The 21,595-nt window shown below is 39.3% G+C and overlaps 1 protein-coding gene across 1 annotated transcript in view; it reads left to right on the top strand.

Annotated features, from left to right (window-relative positions):
* LOC146761228 (uncharacterized) overlaps positions 1–21,595 on the top strand; it is a 415,444-nt gene that overhangs the window by 237,743 nt on the left and 156,106 nt on the right. Inside the window, exon 6 of the mRNA XM_085540934.1 lies at positions 7,729–7,831. Coding sequence (XP_085397060.1) covers positions 7,729–7,822 — 94 coding nt within the window. The 3' untranslated portion in view covers positions 7,823–7,831. The remainder of the gene's footprint in view (positions 1–7,728; positions 7,832–21,595) is intronic.

Here is a 21,595-nt window from a genome sequence, read left to right as displayed (position 1 = left end):
AAAAGGCATTGAAAATATATTTATATCTTAAATTGAAGTTCAAGGTAACATTTAAATGAATAATTATTTACTATTTTGTTAAACGCTGACATATATGACAGCAATCATATATTAGTACAAATGCTTTTCTGTTTTGAATGGCTCATTAGTTGCTTTGTAGGGCTGCGCTGGTTTCTTAAGATTCAGATTCAAAAACTCTCCTGATTTCTGCTCTTTGGGTTTTTGGCAGCGGGCCAGCTGCAGATATGCATAATATTTCACTGTTAGACCTTGCAAACAGAATATCCTGCTGTGCTAAAGAAAACATTGTGTTTCTTACCACATGAAAATAATCCATCACTTTTCAATCAGCACACATGCGTACGCTGGCGCGCACACAGACACACACACAACCCTCTACCTGTTTTTTCCATCAGACTCCAGGAAAAAAAAAAAAAAGAAAAAAATTAATGGCTATGTTGTGAAGGTTGGACTCTTTGTACATGATCCATTAAAGTACAAACTAATCAAAATATATCTAGCATCTGATTTGCAAAGCAATGTGGAGCCAGAGGCAAGCTGCAGAAATAGACCATCTGAAGACCTCTCTGACCTTGTTCAAGTAGCGGTATCTTTTTGTTTGTTTTATATATTGTTTGGAAAGGGAAAGCACAAGTGTAATGCAACCTAGAACAACCTCTGCACAGCTCACGACTACATTATGAGTAAAAAGGCAAAGCAAGAGTACCTATTGTACAACGTGCGAAGTGCAGGTTGCCTTGTTTAATGTATGCAGCTGATCGGTAGCAAAGATTCCCTCCTTGGAAACAGATACGTTGCACAGGAGGAAACCCTTTTGTGGCGGAGCACAGGGAATCAATCCATGGGTGCGTGTGTGCAGACTGTGGGAAGAATAAATTCTCTATTAATGCCTTGTCAGGTATACATCGTATACAGACAGCATATGGTAGGAATGCCGCGTTGCAACACTGGAGGCCCTGGGTTCGAATCCCCCCTGTGGTGCAAGTGGTAGAAGTGCCGCTCTGCTACACAGAGGCTCGAATCCCGGGGGTTGGACTCGATGATCTCTAAGGTCCCTTCCAACCCACACAAAACTATGATACTATGATACTATGATACTATGATACTATGATACTATGATACTATGATACTATGATACTATGATAATGATACTATGATATTACATACCCAAATATCAAGAGTACTGAATTTTTACTTTCCAGTGCTGAAACAAGGGTCAATGAAACTACATTTCTTTGGGATAGTATGCCTACTTGCATGAATGCACTGCAGTCTTTCTGTTCCAAGGGGACCATTTATTAAATGATGAGATACGTCAAATCATGTTTTAGCTATGTATTTAGACATCTTACTTTGACTTTAAAATGAATTTAGAACTACAAGAAGTAACAGTCCAGATTTTTCCTCCTTAAATGTTGCTCTTTTAGAATGCAGCCACTGTAAGATATCTCTAAATAGAACTGAAAGCAACAGCTAGGAAGTACTTTGCATCACTTGCTATGACTAAATTAAGAGCCTGAAGTTGGGTGGGAGGAATTACAGAGTAGGACCAAGATTATCTTGTTGAAGTTGCCCTTTTTCCCTCTGCAGAGCTCAGCATTTTGCTGAATGGGAGTGGATGGGGGAATGTAAGATATGGAGTGTGAAGTCTTTATTTATGCCTGTTAGTAATACTTCAACTAAAGGCAAATGGACCATTCAGGTAGGCCGTGGTGTCTTGGGAGGATTTTTTTTCCTCCTTCTTTGCAAGGTCTCATCGTTTTTATCTGCGTGTGCCACAGACCTAAATTCAAGGCAATAGTGCATGACTGTTTAAAGACCGGGCCTAGGAGTATGCGATGGGCAAGGGTAAACTGCAGTACTGGGAATGGACAAGTTGTGAGGTCTGGATGAACCTGGCTGTTAATTTCTCAACGTTCTTCCCCGCTGCCCTTTGAAGCATTTATAGTCATGCGTTTTTTAGACCATTGAATTCTGAACTTCTGGTCACCCCTTTCTTCCAGTTGTGAAAACAAGAGCTTGTCAGTGGAAAAAGGAGCTCTCAACAGAACTGTCAGACTTAAGTTCATGACGTGAGTCAAAAATCAGAGCTCAGCTCTATTCTCACGATTGCATTTGATTAAGATGACTTACCAGGCTGTTGTTTCAGTGGTTTTATTGCCACCCACTTATATTTTACTTCGTCAGTTATTTTTTAGGCTCTATCTACAATTTAGAGATTGCAAATAGATGCAACACGTTCTGGTATCTAAATAAAGTATGAGAACATTTGGCCAGCTTTTTTAGAATTGGTTTGTAAAATAAATGACTTTCTTTTGGAGTCTCACATCTTTCAGCTTCCTTTCCACTTTTCATTCTTAATATGGAGCTGTGAGAAAGACAACGAAGGGAAGGGTAAATAATGAGGAGAGTCTGGTGTTTGGAGCGTGCTGTGATCTGGTTTCAGCCGTCATGTTTGTGTTCATTCCGTGTACTGCCAGGTAGAAATCACATCAAAATTACTTTACTATTATCCTTTGCTGCTGTGAGAAAAGCTGGCTTAGTCCTTAGATATAAGCTCAGACCTTTTTTAGGCTCATCTCAGGAGGATGCATCCATCAGCACACTGATAGGCTTCTTTCTTCTTTAACAGCAGCAAATTTGTGTCGGTAGTTTCTATGTCTCTTCTTTGAATATTAAGAAGAGGATAGCAACTGTAACCTGCAGCTGTTGTTGGTTTATTTTCAGAACAACTCAGAAACTGCTGAGGAAGGCATTGGCTTCAGCCAGAGGTGCCACTGGAGCTCATTTGCCAGTCATGGGACTGCTATCCAAAGGATGAGAAAGTGTGGATGACTTACTTTAAAGTTTGGTTTTGATTCTCGTGATCTGAGTTAAAAGAAGCTCCAGTTGTTGGAGAACAAGGACCTGTAAATACATTTTAAAGTATCTTCATGTTCAGTACGTAGAAGTTTACGAGTGGACCACTGTACTCCTTTGAAAAGAGAAGTAATGTAACAGATGACCAAAAGGCTGAGCGTGTCTCTAAGCACTGTCATGGCAGAATACGTCCTGCTGCCTGTCCCTTCCAGTGCCTTGTGCAGTGCTTTATCTAGTTATAGATGAACCAGTCAAAGAGAGCATCATCATCTTTCTTGCTAGCAAATTTCTCATTCCAATCTATTTCACCACTAGGATGCTTCTTCACACACTACTTAGCCCTGTTTAATTTCGTCCCATTACTACTGTTTGCATTATGGTTTAGCTTAGCAGTTCTCTGTTCACGTTTTTTTTTTCCTCCATCCATCTTCATTTCTCACTTTGACATCATCCTTTGTTTCTGAAAGAACCAAACAAAGCTGTGTGGAATACATGTGAAATTCAGGGCTCGAACTTTCCCCCAGTCCCACAGCTGAAGGGAAAGCACTTTGCTTGTCAGGCCTGAAAAAATTTTTGAGTATTAGAGAGCCTTACCCAGAGAAATACCTTATAGACCTTATTTCCTATTGTGCAATGGAGCTCCAAGTCTTCCCTGTTTCCTCTTCTCCTGTGACTGCAGTACTGGGGATGGTATTATCTCCCTGTCACCCACATTTTAGCCATATATCTCCTCTTCTGTGCGAGATCTTTTCAAAGTTGCCTTGTCCCCTTCAACTTTTCCAGTCTTCTCATGTAGAATTTGGGACAAGCTTACACCAATGCTACCATTTATAATTTTCATTCAGGTGTGAATTTTAGCCCTTTGGAATTTGTGTTTGGAAGGCGATGAAAACCTTGCTGGCCTACCACAAAGGCTAACAGCAGGTTGGCACAAGGCTTAACATTCACCTGCAGTGTTAGTGCACATACTCTGATTTACTGTGAATCACTTCCCAGTTACGCTGGGAGTGTGTTTGCGATAAGATCCTATAGCATTATGATGGCCCTAATTGTTCTGCTTAGTTTTATCGTAACAGACAGTTGAATCAAATCATTGATTCATTGAATCAAATCATTGATTATTCAATCAGCTGAATCAGTCAGTGTACCAAAAAGTCATGTGCACTTCTCTTTCTCTCTCTGTTTCCCCACCACTGTGCATTTTCTGCTGGTTAGTCAGCACTCAGCGTGCTCAGTTTGGCCTGTTATTGTGCCATTGACATGGATGTTTTCTTTAGTGAATTACCTTTGTGTTTGAAGCCTCCTTTACTTCTGAAATGTTTTCTTAAAGTCTTGTCTACATTAGGCCTTCCCCTATCCCCTTCTGTAAAGCCTTTCATGATGTGCTGATCCAGTAGGAAATCTACTTGTAAAGTCTGGCAGGAGCTGCCACTGACTTCGGGCTGTTGGGGAAGCAGTGCAAACTTTATAGTCAAATCTATCACATCCCCTTTTGATTCACCTGCTGTTTTTTTATGACTTCGAAATCACAGTGCCTTGTTTACAATGGCAGTTTATTATAGGGTAAGAATATACAAAAAGATTATTTCAATTGCTGAAATAAAATACTAAAGATTCTGCCTAGGATGCAGCCTAAGGAGAAAGTGGGGAACATAATTCCCCTTGAGGAAGCAGTACTATTAGTTTAATAAATAAAGGCAGTGCAATTAGATTAATAAATTAGGAGAGACTCTGTTTGTCAATGGTTGATTACCGCCAGCTTTCTGTTGGAGTGTGATTTGGTCAGGAAGGGCAGGTGTTTCTGTGACAGGAGTCGCTGATATTCTTGATTTAAAGAGATTTAATTTCAGCCTTCAGGATCTTTCCACTTTGAACACAGTTGTGCAGCTTTTAACTGAGTTATTTATTGAATCCATGAAGTCCAATAGCTAAACATTGTGTGTGATGACTCTGCACAAATGCTCGCTGTGATTGTATTACTTTCTTTTACTAGATGTAACAGCTTTCTGTTAACAAATAAAATACCTACAATCGTTCTGTCTATTAGATTATGCACAGGATGCCAAATTCAGTACAAACCAGGCCATTTAGTACTTCTGATTGGCCAAAATATGATGCTTTTTATGCATGCTCAGTGCTTAGTAAAACAGTCGATTTGCTACTTGGTGTTCATGTCAGTGAGTGTTGGTGCAGTACCCTGGACACACCACAGGCAGAGTCTGCTCAGATGCCTGAGTGAACTAGTGACAGTTTCGACTTAATTAACATTGAACCGAACCTCTCAGCTGCTCTCACATATCAGTAAGTTACCAGGCAAACGCCCTTCCAGCGTAAGGTAAATTAACTCACATACCTGGTTAGACATATTTAAGTACGCATTAAATTAAATATTATTACATAGGTAGTAAAAAGTCCATATATTTTAGCACAAAGGAAACGGGAGTGATTACAAATGTTGATATTTGAAAAGCTTGTTTTAGTAGGGGTAAGAAGAAAAAAACTAAGCTTCCTTTTGGGAGCGTTCCTTCTCATATTTGTGTTGCACAACTGAAACACATCCAAGAAATAAGTTCTAAGTGCGAAATTGTCCCAGAGCTGTTTATTTCTGAAAGTTTTCAGCTGTGATCTGTGGTCAAAATATCAGCTGTCTTTGGAGCGTTTGCTGAGGGCCAGAGGAGAGCATTGTGAGGCCGTACTCTTCAAGGCTCCATCTGAAGGAGGTGAATGAGAAGTGATGGTAATAAAGTTTGAATGTAAATCACATCAGAATGATTGCCACTTCTAGTGTGCTCAGTATGCTCATCTGCTTTCTCTTGCCTCAGTGCCCTTTGCCAAGGACCCCCAAAAATCAATGAGGAAAAAACCAAGACCCACCAAGTCAGAGCTGCTTTGTTAACCTGGGAAGCTCAAAGCTGTGGTCTGCTCATAATCCCTGGGTGTTTCTTTACTAGCGGTATGGATTAGCCCATTCTTCTGGTAGAGACTGCCTTTTTATTAGACACATTGCTCCCCTACCTCTTGCTCTGGCATTCTTATTATCATGCTATTGCATTGCTACTTGGGCAGTAGGAATTACATGGCCAGTGGAATACCCCATTCTTCTGCTTCTGTTCAGTTTGATGTCTGTGTAGTAAATAGAGAGTTGGGGTGCTGATTCAGGGGTGGGCTTGGTGTTTCATTTTTAACAAGAAAATGCAAAGAAAATGTTATACAATAAAGAAAATGTAGCGCTTAGTTGGAACAACACACGCAGATAAAGTGTAGTAGTGGTAAACACCATTATATTTTAGCAAACAAGAGTCACTTATCAAATAAGACAACAATTTTAATGAAGAATCATTGATAAGGATACAGCAGCACATTGATTAATGCATACAGCAAATTCTCCTGAACCATGACCGCATTAGGTCTTTACTCTTTTGCAATGATATGCAAGCTGTAATAAAGCTTTCACAGTTACTCAATGTTATGAATAGAACTAACGGTATGATCTGATTTTCTAGTTAGAATGAATGATCATCCACTTCAATGGATAGTTGCTGGACTTCTTAAAGTTCTCGCTTTTTCATGTACACCAACATGATTATCAGATTGAGATTTCAAGAGACAGAAAAGAACTGTAAAGAAAAATGTGAACAGCATCCTATTTTTGCTTATGGCGCAACATAACTTGGATATATAGTAAAGTAATTAATAATAGCCTAATTTAATCCACAGCACTACACAAAAGAACAACACCATGTCATTTGGCTCTGTTTTGCTTTTGTAAGCATGCTTTTGGACAAGGATATTTGTCAGCAGTAAAAAAATATTCTAGTCTTTATAGCTACACTGATTTATTTTTAAATGCAGTACTATTGTTAAACATAAAATTATTTTTCCCCACTTTGGGTTGTAGCCCATACATCACACTGTCATGGAAATATATATATATGTATATGCAGTTCCTGGGGCAACGTGTCCCCATTTCCCCTGTAGATTTTTCTGATCACTGAACCCTGCAATAGAATGGCTCTGTGGACAGGTGTTTGACACATGGAGAGAGCAGTGCGTGTACTGCAGTTTACGTGCTGGAGTTGTGATCTCGCCAGAATTTGGCGGGGTAAAAACGGTTTTAAAGGTATGTAGCTAAGATCAAGGTGGGATCCTAAAGCTTGAGAATAATCTTAATTTAAAATCCTCTTCCTGAAGTCAGTTAATCTTTAAAACAACTCCTGCAAGTTATCAAGGACACACGCTGCTTCATTATATTGCACATGCAGTTGCATTGAAAGTTTGTATTTGCTTGCATGAGTAAAAATGTGCAGTACAAGTCTTCTTGTTTTCATTATCTTTTGACCTGCTGGCTTACCTGAGATAAGAGAGAGAAATAATACAAATGGCTGTGAGCTCCAGAGTGCTGTGTGATGTGTGAAGGAGGAGTGGAACACATGTGCTTTGTTAATGTGAATTTCGCAGTCAGTAAGCCATTGCATATTACTCATATCATCAATTCAGGAGTAATTAATGCATCATTACGGTCTTCTGAAATGCTTTTGCCAGTGTGATACTGAGTGCATTGGTTAGTATTTGTCCTGGAAATGTGTTTTATTATTATCACTTTATTATAATTTAAAGCTGATTTTGGTGTCTTAAACTGCCCTCATACACCCAGAAGCATTGTTCTAATTAGAAATACCTGCAGCTAAAAATACCAGACATAAAGCACTGGTGAATAACGTGTAGTGTGCTGTTCTCTCATTCTACCTGTGGATGGTTCTACTGGCAATAGAGGGTCAGGTAAGGAAGTTTGGTTGTTCTGATAGAGTTTGTCTCCATCTCTCAGGGGCAAATCTGTCTCTTTCTTAGGCCTACTTCGGACCTTGTGGGCTATGCACAACTTTTAAGAACTGAATCTGAAAGTCTTCCCCAGGAACATGTTTTTGTAGAACATCTGTTTTGAAAATACAAGGTATGTGCAAACCAAAGTAAGGCCAAGGTCATCTGAAGTTTATCACTACTCTACCCAAGTGCTGCCTGTATTCGTTCTGCTAGCTTTAGTTTCATCTGGTCCATGCATAGTAAAAATACTGTTCATAAAGCAGGCACAAAAATTGTTATGGCCCTAAGGAATGCTCCTTAAAGCAAATAAGTGCTGTACTATCCAGATTCCATCCCTAATTAGAGAGAGGGGTCAAGTGTCAGGTCCATCAGTGGGCTGTAGTATTTCAATTTTCCATCAGTGAGGGTCATTCATTTTAGAAGACAAAGAGGCTGAGAATTTCTTTGTGATGTTGTTCTGGTTGCCTTTCTACCCCATGTTGTTCCTCTCCTTTTCATGACAGTTTAGCTTGTTGGCTTTTTATTTTTAAAGAAAAAAAAAACTTGTCTCTGGGTAATACTTTAGAGGACTCTTAAATCACTGTTGGTTTGGGTTTGTTTTTTTCTGCTGGTTGGCAATATTGCGCCTTCTGTTCCATTAACCTAGTGCCTGATTACACCAACTGTCTGAAATGCAATTAGGATGACTGCCTATGATCTTATCTGGCACTAACATCTCCTTTCTTTTTTTTTTTAATTTCATTTTAAACACGTGGAACTATTTGAAATTCCTTTTTCCACCTTTGTCTAGATTCCATTTTCTTAAATGAAATCACCTAGCTTCTCCAAAGGGAATAGTTTAATTGTTCAAGATGCATGATTTGTGATGACCTTACAATTGTGCAGGACCACAGTCCATGGTGTTCCATGCAAGTGATCAGAAGGGGCCAGGCTTGCCTTTGAAGTGGGGTAGCTTATTAGGAAAGCGGAAAGTTGCATCAAACTTTCATTCCAACTAACTACATCCTTTCCACAAAAGCATGTTCTTTGTGTTGTGGGTTGGTAGGTTGGTTGGTTGTTGTTTTTGTTTGTTTGTTTGTTTGTTTTTCTCCTTGGAATTTACTGCCAAAACTTCTTTCACTGACTACTATAAAGTATTTTCATTCCAACCACCTATTGATTCATCTAAGTTCATAGAATAGTCATAACTTAGATGATTTACACAGTTCTAGGTGTCCAATTTATATAGCTTATTTGTTTTACAATAAGGGTGTGGGTTGGTGGTTTCCCTCCCTCCCCCCCCCCTCCTTAGACTCTTTGTTCTGCTTTAATTACTAAAATGGTTGCTGGTATTCTACACTGCTTCCATGGGACCCATCATATGATTTGGCTTTGTATGGTTTTGATTTAATCAGGAGAAAGATGAAAGTGGGTGTGTGTTCCTTTCAACTCCTTATCCGTTTTGCCATCCATCTTAGTCAGTGTGTGGTTGCCCAGGACACAACATTAATGATAGCTGTCAAAATAATAGTCAGAAGGTTAAAGGTCAAGAAAAATATGTAAAAGACTTCAGGGTGAACCAGATGATAAAGTAACTCATTTAGGCCATTAAATGCTAGCATAGTATGGACTTGATGGGTTCATGGGTTACTAGAAGCAAGAAGAGTAAATGGGGACATCTTCAAGTAGTTTACTCTTGTTAAAAGATGAAAAAAGATGATAATAGCATTACCAAACAAGCACACTAAAGGCAATTTTCTTAATTACCATGCTGACCCAGCAGTGCAGAGAGAGAGGTCTTGTTATTGGAATGAGAGCTTTTACTTTCAAACAACATTAACCCTTCTCTATACCGTATGTCTTAATTAAGAGTATTCCTGGAAGTTCTGTGGCTGTCAATATTGTTGTATTTCTCTTTGGGCTTGCAAACCATTGGGTCAAGAAACAAGTTTTTGTAACTGACTGCATCGTTTATGAGGTCTTTTATTTCATTTTAGACCTTTTTCCAATAAAGGTATGGTTTTTGTATCTATGAAAGGGGCAAGCCTGAGCAGCCAGCTTGTCTCTTGCTGTATGTATTCATACTGTGTATTTATAATTCGGCAGTGCTAGATGTTAATTAATCAAAGAAGAGCATTTGTGATCTTGCACCACCCATAACTTCATCAAAACAGCACTGTGAAATTGTATCCCTTTTTCTTTCTTTTTGACAAAGTTTATTATGTGGAATTGTTTGGAAGACAGTATGAATTTATTTTCCAGAAGAATCTAGGCAGATAAGTTCTGGAAACTATTATTTTCTTAAGCAGTGAAATTCTGTGGAAAAATTTCAGTCTGCAACAGCAGGGCATGAATTAGTAATTTCCTCAAGCACTTAAAACAAATTCTAGCAAGGCTGACATGTTTTGTACATAATTCCTCTCTTCCGTTACCTAGCTGGTTCTGGATTTCAAAGGTTTCATCCAGACTCTAGGACTTTCCAGCACATTGACAGTCTCTCGTGCCAGAGACGCTGTTGTTTTGTCTAGTTTCTTTACAAGTCTTCTCAGAAGTATTACTTCGGTTGTATGTAGGTTTAGTCAGAAGCAATTCTGTCTTAAGCTCAGATATTGCATTCTTCTGGTCTTGGTGTTGTAGCTACGTTTGGTGTAGAGAAAATACAAATCTCGACATGGTCAAATGTCACTGGTAGAGGAGTCCTCTTACAAATTAAAAATAAAGGTACGCAGGTACAGAAGACTTTAATGAGAGCACTGGTGTGTTACTGAGAAGATCGTCAATGAGAAAAGCAGCAATAATTTGTCTGAAATTACATCGTTGTACTACCATGCTGAAATCACAGTACAATGTAATGAAATCAGCTGTACTGAGAGCTTTGGGAAAGTCAATACTGCTACTGTGACCATCATCCATTGCTCTGAGAGGGCATTTCATTAATATTGATAACTTCTGAGGGGAGAAAGGGTGGACCCTGGAAAGGGTCCAGAGGAGGGCCACAAAGATGATCAGGGGGCTGGAGCACCTCCCCTATGAGGACAGGCTGAGGGAGTTGGGTTTGTTCAGCCTGGAGAAGAGAAGGTTGTGGGGTGACTTCATTGCAGCCTTTCAAAACTTGAAGGGAACTTTCAAACTCTTTGAAAAGGCTGATAATAGCAGGACTAGGGGAAATGGTTTTAAGTTAAAAGAAGGAAGATTTAGGTTGGATGTTAGGGGGAAGTTCTTTACTAGGAGAGTGGTTAGGTCCTGGAACAGGCTGCTCAGGGAGGTTGTTCAAGACCAGGTTGGACGGGGCTCTGGGCAACCTGATCTAGTAAAGGTGTATGTTTGGTGGCCCTGCCAGGCAGGGGGGTTGGAACTACATGATCCTTGAGGTCCCTTCCAACATGGGTCATTCTGTGATTCTGTGAGAAACCAATAAATCCGAAGACAATGACTGGGGCACCTAGAATATCTAGATCTAGAGTATCTTTGTGCTTACTTCTTGTTTGCCTTCCCATCTGCTGCCAGAAGACTTTTCAGTGACTATCCTTCAAAGTAGCACATCAGGCAGCCTGTTTTCGGTCTTGGAAGCTAAGGCAATTATTCATAGCATGGTAATGAGACAAAAAGCTGTCAAGGGTTTGGATTTATCTCCTTTCTCCTCTACAACTGTCTTGAGAATATAGATCAACAGCAGTAGCAAATGCACTTGATTTTCCCTGCTTACTTCACTTTGGTTTGCTTCATAATGATTTTGGTGGAAGATTTGGATTCCTTCTGGAGGTAAATAAACCAGAAAGGGAGCTCTGAGTGCTCACCAACCATGTATTAGCATTCCTCCACAGGAAAGAAGGGTCCAAAATAATGACCATTCCCTGGACAACTGAAACTGTATAAACAGTAGGGAAATCTGGTCCAGTGAGTCAGAAAAAAATTAGTTCAAAGTACCCCTTCCCCTCAGCAGCAGCTGCTTTAATCTCTTGAGCTCTTCTTTTTCCATCAAACTTTTTGCAAATTCGGGCCAGCCTTATTGCTGAGACATTTAATCTGATTGCCAAATCTAGCATTTGTGGCATCTGGGAATTATTATTATGAATCACTAGCATATCATACTAATATATCCGTTTCTATTTCTGTTAGTACTATACCATCCCTAACAATTCCTATTAATGTCATGAACTGCTGAGCTTGGCACTGTAAAGGTGTGTGGTACTTTCAATGAGGTCTACTTGAAAGAGCATGCAGCTTATCTCAGTGCAGCAAGGTAGAAAGCATGGAAAGGAGAGGTTTCATCCTCACTTCCCTGGGAGACAGTTGTGATCATTTATCCAAAATCAATCAAGGCGTATGAGGCAATAAGACTAACGTTTGAACCCAGATACCTTGAAAATTATTCCAGTGCCTGGACCAAAAGAAAGTGGCAAGCTTGTTTTCTGTGAGCTTGTAACATATAACTATTGCTGTAGAAACTGGGAAAAAGAAACAAACAAAAACTCGTTTAATATAAAGCAGCAAACTGTGATCACATTTACTCTGTGTGTACGCTTACAACAGAGCATTATAGTCCAGCATTATAGTGAGTGTAAAATAATATATCTTCTGATGTCTGGTTTGCAAAAATTGTTAGCTGACCAGGCAAGGAACCTCTGAATGGCTAATGGAAACTTTCTGTTCCCCCTAAATGGGGCAGTTCTCTAATTTGTTTAGCTAAACTACATTAGCCATACTGAAAGTTTTATTATCACAGACAAAAGCAGGAAGCAGGGAACGGACATGCAGTATTTTTTAAATTAAAGCAATTTTGAAAAACAAACTCAGTTTCTTATTGATTAGTTCAGTTGTTAGATTAGAGGCTCATTACTTTTAATAATAAGATAATAGTAGCTAGAAATGGAAGAGATCTATTAGATCATTGAGTCCATCCCCATTACAAGGGCAGGATATAGTCAGGTATTTGTGGATGGATGTATCAAATATTAAATTCATACGACACAGTAAATCCTCCCTTTTCTTCACAGAGTGCTGATGCTAAGAGTTTTGACACTGAGTTGTTTACTCTTAAAAGCAGCTTCTGAGCTACCTTCTGGCCATCTCTTAGGCAGATGTTTAGTTGGGAGAGAAGGATCCCAAGAGCCCACTAGGAATAAGGGCATGGCTTTGCCTTCTTTTCACTCTCAAAGCCAGCTGTCTGCAGCCACTGGGAAGCGTGTTTCAACGTGTGCTCAACGCAGCCAAGAAATGCGTCTACAAATCTGACGTCTTGCTCCTAAGTTTTGTTTGGAGAGGGATGAACTGGTTGCCTACAGAGCATTGTGATAAAGGGCCTTCATTAACACTTCATGTCCAGGTAGTTCTCCAAACACCTCTAAGCACTGCCTAAAAAGGACAGAAGTCCTTTTTAAAGCTGAATTGCTCTTACAAAGTGTATGGAAGAGTGATGTGACCAAGAGGTAGTTCATCTTCGCAGTGGCAGTGGAGTAATGGGGCAGCATGGGAGACCATTGTGCCAAAGCCAGTGACATGTTAGTTTTTTATGCACAGTGCAGCATCTGCCATGGAGACATTCAGAGTCAGGTGAGATGTGCAAGAAAAGCATGCATACTAGATGAATCGTTTTTCCCATCTGCTCAGCACCTGGTTTCAGGTAATTGATCTTAAACCTCTCCATCTCTCTGCACATAAGTTTTGCAGCAAACAGGCCTATTTGGAATTGCAGTCCCCTTCCCTGTGGAGCGAATCTCCTTCCCATAAACTTGAGTTGTATTTTGTGCTCTATGATATTCACGGGGTATGTATGATGGTGGTGTTTTGTTGTTATTGTTTTGTGAACAATATGCAGAAGGGAGTGAGGGTGGAGGTCTCATTTCACATGTCCATGATTTCACTTCTGTGAAGTTTCATCAATGAGGAAACGAGAAGGTTTCCCCAGGTGTATAAAAATACATACTCTTAAGAAACTGCCTTCAAGGCAGGCAAATTTATTGGGCATATGGGGTCATATTGATTTATTGTGGATTTTTTTAAATTACTTTCCATTTATTCTTTACAGCTAGGATGGTGGAGAATGGGAACAAGTTCAGCTTAAAAGACTACTTCTTTCACTGATTTATCTCCAAAATATGGAGACCGATGGTGTGAAGCTGTCATAATTGAATGCAGTGTTGAGAAGTGGCAGTGGCTAGTTGTTTCAAATACTAGATAAACTCCATAACAAGTCTTGCAGTTCACTGGCACTGTTAATACTTAGGTCTGTAAGTAGTTCTCTTCTGTAGGACTCCTCCCATGTGAAGAACAGAGCAGCATTCATTTAGTGAGACTCTTCGAACAGGTGAGGAGGCACATTAAATTAAAACAGGCTGGTCTTGTGCATAAAGATTAATCATGTCACTGAGCACCTGAAAGATTTAAGGAGGAAGTCAGTTCTTTTTGATTCTGTCCTCATATTGATTTTGGAGAAATTGCTAAATTTAGAGCAATTAGATACATTGCAAGTAATTAAATGCAAAAGTGCTGTAGCAATTAAAAAGTGAGTCCAAGCTGCATGTAGAACAGTTCAAACATTTTATAGCGTGTCTTGATTTCCTTGGAACTACGAGAGTTTTTCCAGATTCATGCCTTCTGCAATTATGCAGCTCCCATTTGGTTCTTTAAAATTGTTCAGATTGTTCAGGTTGTTCCATGGTCTCCCTCAGCTGTTTCTGTGGCAAAGTGGTGTGATTGGTTGGTGGATGTAATAATTCTAAGTCAGAGTGCACTGCACGTGCCCAGAAGAACCTCGATCACTTCCAAATTCAAGGACTAATAAAAACTGGAAGCACTCCAGTAATTTTAAATTACTTTGCACATTGAAGAGTGATTTAAAATCATTGAACTGATTCAATTTTATTATTTTTTTTACATATGCACTTCAATTTGGAAGTGAGTCAGACGGACAGCAGCAAGCTGAAGAGGTTCAGGACGTACTGAAATAATTTAAACATTTTTAATTCAAGAAAGAGAGAAAGGAGGAGCAATGAGGTTCCTAATAGGAGCCCCGTCAACACTCCCCACTTATTGCCACTCCTCGGTTAGGAGTAAGATGATAAAGCAACGAATGGGTGACCAACATGAGCAAGAAGTCATTTTTTTCTAGCATTAGAGCGGTAGTGCATAAAGGGCCATCAAAGCTGGTGAGATCTGCATGAAGCCCTATGGTTGTTCTGCATTTATTACTACTATTGTTTTCAGGGAGGTTTACAAACTTTGGCTTTCATTTTTCCTCTTGCAGATCTAGCTTGCAGAGAGGACTGAATGGCTTGGGGAAAAATACTTGTATGCAAACACATATGCAAATGTATGCAATGTGTAATTTGGCTTCACAACGTTTGCTACCTGAGATTGTTGTGTATATATATATATATGCACAAAGAAAAAAAAAAAAAGCTGGCGTATGGAATTGCCTGACAGAATATGAATATTACTTTAGCATTCATGCACTTACGCATACGATTAAAATAGGAAAAGACCTTTTTTGTTTGCTTGCTTGTTTGTTTTTCAAAGACAAAACAAGAGCACCAATCTGAGGTCAATGCTACTGAAGTTTCACAATGGATGTTCTGCAGCAATAACTAAAAAGGGGATTTACTTTGTTCCTGCCTAACATATGCGCTGGGAATATGTGATGTTAGTATCATAGTTTGATGGTTTTTTTTGAAGAGGGGACAAAACTAAGCTTTTTTTATAGAGGGTACATGAAGGGAGAATGAAAAACAAAGAAGCAAACAATGCCAATCCGAGCCTGAAGACTGGCTTTCTGAAAGCAGCAGTAGTATCTACTTGACTCTTAATACAGAAACGAATGTGTTTCCATAATTCCATGCTTGCCTGTTTTAGAGGAATCAAAGGGAAGTGTTAAGAGTGAGGTGTTCAAACACATACCTTTCCTTTGAACACTAAATCATCCTTTGAATTGGATTTTTGTTTAGGAGTTCTGTTTTAATCTGAACTGACCTTCTCAGCAGCAGAGTCTCATACAAGCTATGGTAAAAAATAGAACCGAGGTAGCATGCTCAAAAGCACAATAGCAAAAGAAAGTTGGGATTTCCTCTTTGCCTTCTATTTCATCTTGCTTTGTACTTTTCTTTGCATTAAGGGGGTATCATTGTGGAACAAGTAAGACCTACTCAGTCCGAATCTCACTTTGACAACATTAAGCATACCATGTATCATCATGTTTCCAAAGCTTCTTATTGTGGCTTATAGTTGGCATACACCCCTGGTTGGTCTTCACTGGAAGGAAGACCTCCACGTATAGTCCTATATACTTTGATGAACATAGTGATCATAAAAATTGACTCAGCAGTTATTGTGGAGTAGTGAGGCGAACATTTCTCTAACCATGGCCAACTGACAAGATGTGAAAACTTCTTTAAGGTGCACTCTGACATGACCTCGGTGGCAAAATGCTGAAGTACTGAGGGTAAGATTGCATTCTTCATATATAGTATTATTTGTTTTGCATTTTCCATAATATGCTGTTCTCACCATGGAAATCAGAGGCATGAGCTCTTTTCTGTGCGCTCTTCACATACTGTTGAAATAATCATCTTTTTACTTCCAGCTACAAAAAGACCTTTTAAGAAGGTACGCAGACATTCAGAGTACTAGTCTCAGGTTTCTGTCTATCTTCCTTTTTATTTCTCACTTCAGGAATTTCAGTTCACTTTTGTGTTTTTTAATGTCCATGAAACTTCAACAGTGTCTGTCTGCAGTGCTATTCAGCAGTATCCCATGATTCCTGTAATTCCCCAGAGTCTGTGCGACAAATCAGAGTCTAAAACGTCCAGAGTAGATTTTCATAGGTTGAAGACCTGGCTATATGTGTCACATTGAGCTCATGTGAGCCTGCTGAGGGAGAAATCTCCTCTGTTCAGGCAGTAGTTAGCTTTATGCTTCTGCTTGGGTCTGGATGAGGGCAGGAAAACCAATACAGATGGCTGGTACATGACGAGTCGGGATCCCTTGGTAACATTCAGATGCTCAGAAATGATGAGTAAAATCTGAAGATAAGCTTTAGGCAGCCATCAATGGCCTGCTCTTGTCTGAGTTGCAACAACTCATGTTTTGCAGAAGATAGCTTCAGAAGGCTGTGCTGCCATTTACCAGTTTTCATTCATCATGTGCAGTTTTTGATTCTGAGCATATCTTTCATAGGGTGATTTTGAGTTTTCATTATCATCTTTTGTTGACCTCACAGAGTTTTTACAGTTTGTTTTTGTTTTGTTTTTAATATCAAATTAGATAACCTTTCAGACAATACCATAATTACTGTAATGGACACTTTAAGCCAGTAGAGAATTTTGCAGTCCAACTCAATATGAATGACCCACTGAAAGGTTTCAAATGCTAAACATTTAGTGAGGGCGAGTGCCCCGCCCCTCCCTGAATCTTATCTTTGTCCTGTCCTCACCAACAGCCATCAGAAACTTGTCTGCTTTATGCAAGATTTTTCATTTTCACACTTTTCTCAATGGCTATTAATGTTTTCACTAAAATAAAGAGACATATGAAGCACATTACAACTACTATAAATGTGAAAAAAAATTCTGTCCCTGAGGGCAGATTTTCAAATGTAGGATTACAAATATCTAACCCTTAAGAGTGGAATTCTCCCACTCAAAGGCATCATTGTCAACTCACCTTTTAAAACTACTTAGGGTTACTTTTAAGGAAGGTGCTCTGTCTTGCAGAGGCAGCAAAACAATGTAGTAGATGTGGTGGCTATTCATTTTCATTTAGCAGATAAATCAATACTCACATAAAGCCTGAGTAACTCATTGGCACTAAACTATGCAGCCCCATTTTCTCTGAAATTTGTCAAGATTCAAGCATGTGAGCTTTTTCTTCTTCGTCTTTTTTTCCTTTTTTAAGGAAAGGGATGCATGTTTTTTTTTTCTGTTGCTTTACATGAAATTGTAATAATAAACAGTAATAATCAAGTTATTAATCCTCTTTATATATTCCAAGGGGAAGAGGTTTTCTCAACATAAATAGAGTGAGCAGAAGTCAAAGCAAAAAGCACCACTAAATCTTTGTGGGGTATCGAGAGAGGGATGTTTCATACTCTGTAGTTTACAGGCGTACGTTATACTGTACACACCGTCTGCAAGCACTTTAGAAAATCTGGGATGCTTAGCATAGTCTTAAATCAGGCATATTGCCAACTGTGGATTAAGTAGAGGATAGCTGGGTCATTTTCCTAGGAGTTCCTTTACAGTTCACTCTCTTTTCTTGGTGTTAATGCTTTTACCGCTGTTGGGTGAAGGGAGGAGAGGCTTGGAATACCCTGCCCCAGGGCCTCCTAAACTGTACATCTGTCATGGATCATGTCATGGAACAGAAATGTTTGTTTTTGCTCCCATTCATTTCAACTGGCAGCCAGTTATTATTAGAATGAAAAATTAAGCTATTATGCAGTGGAAACCTTGCTGGCTCTATCAAATTTATGGAGTTAATACAGCAAAATTATCCTTTATAGTAGGTATAAGCAGCTTTATGTATAATGCAGGCCTCTTCCTGATCAGTCCATACAAAATGGCAGCCTTGTTTTCATTATCGTTGCTAACGCTTGATAACAATGTCACCATATTTCAGGAGTTTCAAGGGAGCAGTTACTGAGTTAAGCGCAGGGTAGATGACTTGGTTAAACGTAGAGTGCGTCCTCTCATCTCTAGGAACTGCTGGCATCGTAAGCTGCTTTCAGAAAGCGAGCATAGAATTTCTCAGGAGTTTCCAAACATTCATTTCCAAGAGCCGCTATCGGTTTGATGGAGGAGACTTTTTTTTTCCTCCACTATACTGAGGCAATTCACTGCATCTTTTAGTAACAAAAGAGGCAATTGTGTTTTGTTTTTTCTTTTTCTCGGTGCTTCATAGCCTCTTGAGAATCTAAGGTCTGAAAGTCTAATGACTCATACACCCTTAGATATGAGGCATGCACTAGGAACAAGATGCCTGGTGAAAGTAGGAGGGGATGAACTAAGCAGAAGACAAGGACAAATGCGTAAACAGAAGATATGTCCAAGAGGAAAAGAATTTTAATGGTATTTATATGTACTTGAAGCTATAAGCTCAATGCAGGTTGCTGTTAAAATTAATGCTGCACGTGGAAGGCAGTCTGTTGTTCTAAAGGCAGCTTTTGGTTTAGCTAAAGAAATTACACATTCACCCCTGTGTTGCATAGCATTTTACCAGCAATGTTTATGATGTCAGAAGTTCATCCCGCCTTTCTTCAATCGCCTCAAAAAATAAATGTGGTGAATTTGTCAGGATGGGGTTAAATGGATGACATGAACTGTTACAGAACGGGGCACGTTCTTCAGCTGTATTGCTTCTCTGTCTTACTGGGACATTTGGGATAGACTTGAGACAAAAAGAAATGCAAGCAAGTTTCTAGCGTTTTGTGATGTGAGTAGACCTGTCTTTGGAACTAAGCAAGTCCTTTTACAAAGGACATGTCACAGAAAAAGAGAACAGGGGAAGAAGCAAAATTTACATGAAAGAAAAAAGATTTTCAAAATGAAGAGGCTTTTGGAAAACTTAAAGTACTTGAAATTCGTGGTCGTTCCTGCTGAAATTACCTCGTGGAGTTTATCAATCCGTGTGTACCAGTATCATAGGAGATCAATTAATTGCACTCCCATTTGCCTTTGAGCTATTTTGAAGGTAGGGGGAACGCATTCTGTAAATGGTTGAAACAGCACTACACCAATTACCTACAGTTTCTGGCAGATTCTGTCTTTCTAGTAGATGGAAGGACAGAAATGCTGCTGTACTCCTTGATTTCCAATGAGTTTTGAAGAAAAATGTAATAAAAATAAACTATAAGAAAGTGATTAAGTAAAATGTATAGTTATGAAAAACAGAAATGAGATTTTCTAAGCCACAGCTCTTGTCCTGAACACATACAATCTGAGTGCTTTCTTAGTGCGTAAAAAAATTGTTGTGAGGGGCTCTAGAGGGGAAAATAATGTTAAAATATAAATACAAATCCTTAACTGCTGCAAGTAAAAGTTGTTTGGAAAAGAAGCCCCAACCTCATAAAAAGTGGAGCTGGCAATCAGAATTCATTAGGAGCCAGGTGTGGCTCATCTTCTAATGAAACCCACAGTTAGCTCAAGCCTGGAGATGTTAATGGAAGGCAGCTGTGCATCTGTGGCACTCACTTCATTGTCCCTTGTTTGACATCCCTCTCTGGCTACCTATGCCTGAACTCTTCCCCTCTGCTCCTCGGTGTCTCTGTGTTATAGGAAAGGTGCCTTTTGCTCTGCTGTCTGTCTGGGAGGCTGTTGTCCTCATCTTTGGTGTATGGAAGTTTTCTGGGCAAGGCGGGGTTAGGTTGCATCCGTTTTGGAGCAGCATTGTTTTGCTGCTGGCTTTTTGTTTCTGGTCCTTGACAGACACTTCTTTAGGTAGCATAGGAGGAGCTTCTCCTTTTCTTTGTGAGCAGTGAGGAGGGAAGCAGCAAACAGTTCCTTGCCTTTCTGTTAAAGTTGGGAAGAAAAATATTCAAATCCATCAGTCTCTTTCAACAGAGATTATCCTGTCTACCAAGCTGAGAATTTGAGAAGCCATCACCACATCATTGCCTTTCACTTATATGGGAAAAACCATGCAAAAGGAACATGAAGGTACTCATTCAGGTTTTGATTAATAAGACCTTTCACTCATGTTGGGTGCAAGGTAACAAAATGTGGCCCTTAGGAATTTAGGTGCTCACTAGTAGTCCCTGCTAGCCTATTAGAGTTGTATGAACAGGCTGAAGTGCAATGCTGACAAGGGTAGTAGTGAAATAAAAGAATTTGTTATGCAAAGAATTCACTTATTGATGGTGGGCGATAGCTATGTAGCAGGGCTTTGTGGTGTTGCTGAATACAGAATATCTTATTCTCCTTCAGAGACAGTAGGAATATGGTGGAACATCTGCAAGTGTTTACGTGAGTTAATTTCCACTTGTATTCTGATCCTTGTCAAAGGTGTAGTGAAACCTTTAAGGAGGTTTTAGATCAATTTGGAAAGTTTTTCCTACTAAACTTCCGATACATTTCAATTCCTAAATGATCTAGGGAGGCAATAGGGATTTTGTATGTAAACACTGCCATAGGCAGTCGTTGCAGGGATCAAAATTTGTGTTGATTTCCTATAGCCTGGAATTTGCAAGAAAATTGAAGCATGTTAAACATTCCAATTAATCCTAAGGTTAGAAATTGATGAAATTCATAGAGGAGTGGCAGTCCTGTGAGTTTTGGAAGTGCTTAAATCCTGAGGATTGTGGTACTTTTGTCTTAACATTTTTCTGTTCTTGAATGGATATGTTTTCATTTTAGTCTATTAATCTCAGTGTGTGTGTATATATATATATTTCTTTTTCTTTTCTTTTTTTCTTTTTTGACACAGATCTATTAGGAATGTAGAGACTACAATATAGACTCCAGATGCTAGGTGTTCCTTCATCTTTTTGCTCCACACTTTAATCCATAACAACCAACACATTTATTTTATGAGCCTTCACAATCAAGAGAGTCTTAATATCCTTTCTGGCAGGTTTTCATTCTTTGATTTCAGGTTATATGGGAGACTGGTTACTTTGAACATACTTTAGAGAGACTCAAAACTAACTCCTTTAGGGTCGCTTCTTTGCATCTCTATGGTAAATTCTGCTTTGCTTTTAAAATACACTCACAAGCATACTCGTGGAAGAATAGCTGCATTATAAGATGAATGATAACACATGAGATTGTGTGTTGGAGGTTGTTGAGGTTGACTGTTTCACACAGAGTGACCAAGCCTCATTAGAGATGTCCATCATCTGGGCAGCGCCTGCCTCTCCTTGTTTCGTGACAGTCTTGGTGCTCAGAGTTGAAATAAAACACATGCTGATCAAACTGATGCGTCGTCC

The sequence above is a fragment of the Coturnix japonica genome, chromosome 3 (genome assembly GCF_054131305.1).
Source record: "Coturnix japonica strain WE chromosome 3, WE-NBRP24, whole genome shotgun sequence".
NCBI classification, from domain to species: domain Eukaryota; kingdom Metazoa; phylum Chordata; class Aves; order Galliformes; family Phasianidae; genus Coturnix; species Coturnix japonica.
This window is presented reverse-complemented; position numbering and strand designations above follow the sequence as displayed.